This window comes from Euprymna scolopes, chromosome 38, assembly GCF_053919585.1.
Source record: "Euprymna scolopes isolate OS-2025 chromosome 38, ASM5391958v1, whole genome shotgun sequence".
Lineage (NCBI taxonomy): Eukaryota > Metazoa > Mollusca > Cephalopoda > Sepiida > Sepiolidae > Euprymna > Euprymna scolopes.
The window spans coordinates 16157138-16158733 of NC_136519.1; the positions used below are offsets into that span (position 1 = coordinate 16157138).

At 35.2% G+C, this 1596-nt stretch overlaps 1 protein-coding gene across 1 annotated transcript; it reads left to right on the forward strand.

The window, feature by feature from the left end:
* Positions 1-818: 818 nt before the first annotated feature.
* On the forward strand, positions 819-1331 carry LOC145263029 (protein CFDP2-like). Its single transcript, XM_080119861.1, has one exon. It carries the CDS (start codon positions 819-821, stop codon positions 1329-1331), a length of 513 nt encoding a protein of 170 aa, XP_079975987.1.
* The last annotated feature ends 265 nt before the right edge of the window (positions 1332-1596 follow it).

A 1596-nucleotide genomic window follows, 5' to 3' on the forward strand; every position in this document is an offset into this window, starting at 1 on the left:
ATAAAAAAGTGTAATTTTATTTTTCTTTAACAACATCGGAACTTGATATTTTTTTTATCAAACATAAATCGCAAATATGTATATTATTTGGATATTTTGGATTACTGTTTTACCAAACACTTATAGTTTTACTAGCAGGCCGGCTGACGTGGCCCGGTCGTAAAATATGCTTAAATATGACATGCAAATTTTGCATTATTTATTATAAAACAAATTCTCTTTTGATTGCTATATGTACCCAATTGATAGTAGTGATTTCAAAAGTAAAAAAAAATGACTATTGTGCCATCAGCTGGAATGGAAACCGCAATGTCAAGCGCAGCAGCCTTAGTCGTTACCGATTGAGCTATCGCCAGACGGATAAGGAAAGCATAAAAATTAATCATCTTCAAGCTAAAAACGTGTATGTACACATGCTCTGAATTTCGTCGATTTAATTCTGCCAAAATTAATTATTTTTTAAAAACTTTTTTCCAATGTTTACCCCTTTGCAGTTATTTTTTTACAGGCTAAAAACAAAAACGAAATTGTTCCCGAGATCCAAATACCCTATATATCAAAGTTCCAATCATATTCAGAGATTAGTTTGGTAGACACTTTTCGGACCCCCCCCTCAAGGTCACTTATACACACACACGTATATATATATATATATATATATATATATATATATATATATATATATATATATATATATATATATATATATATATATATATAAGTGACCTTGTCGGGTGCGCGCGAAATGTCTCTACCAAACCCCTCTAAGCTTGCACCAGTTCGGCAAATTTGACAATGTTAAAAGTGAAATGAAGAGAATGGAGATTGACATATGGGAACTTGCTGAGGTGAGATGGAAAGGAGCAAGAGATTTTACATCAAATGTTTATAAAATGCTCTACTCTGCTGGTGAACAACATCAAAGAGGTGTCGGCATAATAATCTCATCCAGCACTGTGAAGACACTCAAAGGCTACTGGCCAATCTCAGACCGAATCATGGCATCGACTCTCAGTGCCAAACCTTTTGACATCAGCATCCTACAGATATATGCTCTAACATCAAATCATGATGATGTAGAAACAGAAACGTTCTATGAAAAACTGAAGGAAACTCTGAAGCAACTGAAATCAGCTGATGTCAAGATTATAATGGGCGATTTTAATACCAAACTTGGAGGAAATATAATTGGAAACCTTGTTGGTTCATATGGACTAGGTGAAATTAACGAAAGGAGAGAACAATTGGTGGGATGGTGTATGGCAACTGCATCTATTGCAAGAAATATAAATGGTATGAGAATCATCCAAGAAAGAAGTGGACATGGATGAGTCCAGGCGATAGACAGCGCAATCAGATCGATTACATGTTGATCCAACCCGTCTTGCAAAATACAATCAAATCAGCAAAATCTATGCCAACAGCAGACTGTGGTAGTGACTATATCCCTGTTGTGTGCACGTTCAACTTGAAGTTGAAAACCCTTATGAAAACAGCAAAACTTCAACCAAATTATAATTTCAAACTGTTAAAAACGGGCAGTGCACTTAAGGAGAGTTTTTCAATGGCACTTTAACAGATTTTCGGTCTTGGAGG

Bases quoted from the DNA above. Each gene is read 5' to 3' on its own strand.
- LOC145263029 (XM_080119861.1), top strand. From the start codon at position 819: ATGGAGATTGACATATGGGAACTTGCTGAGGTGAGATGGAAAGGAGCA.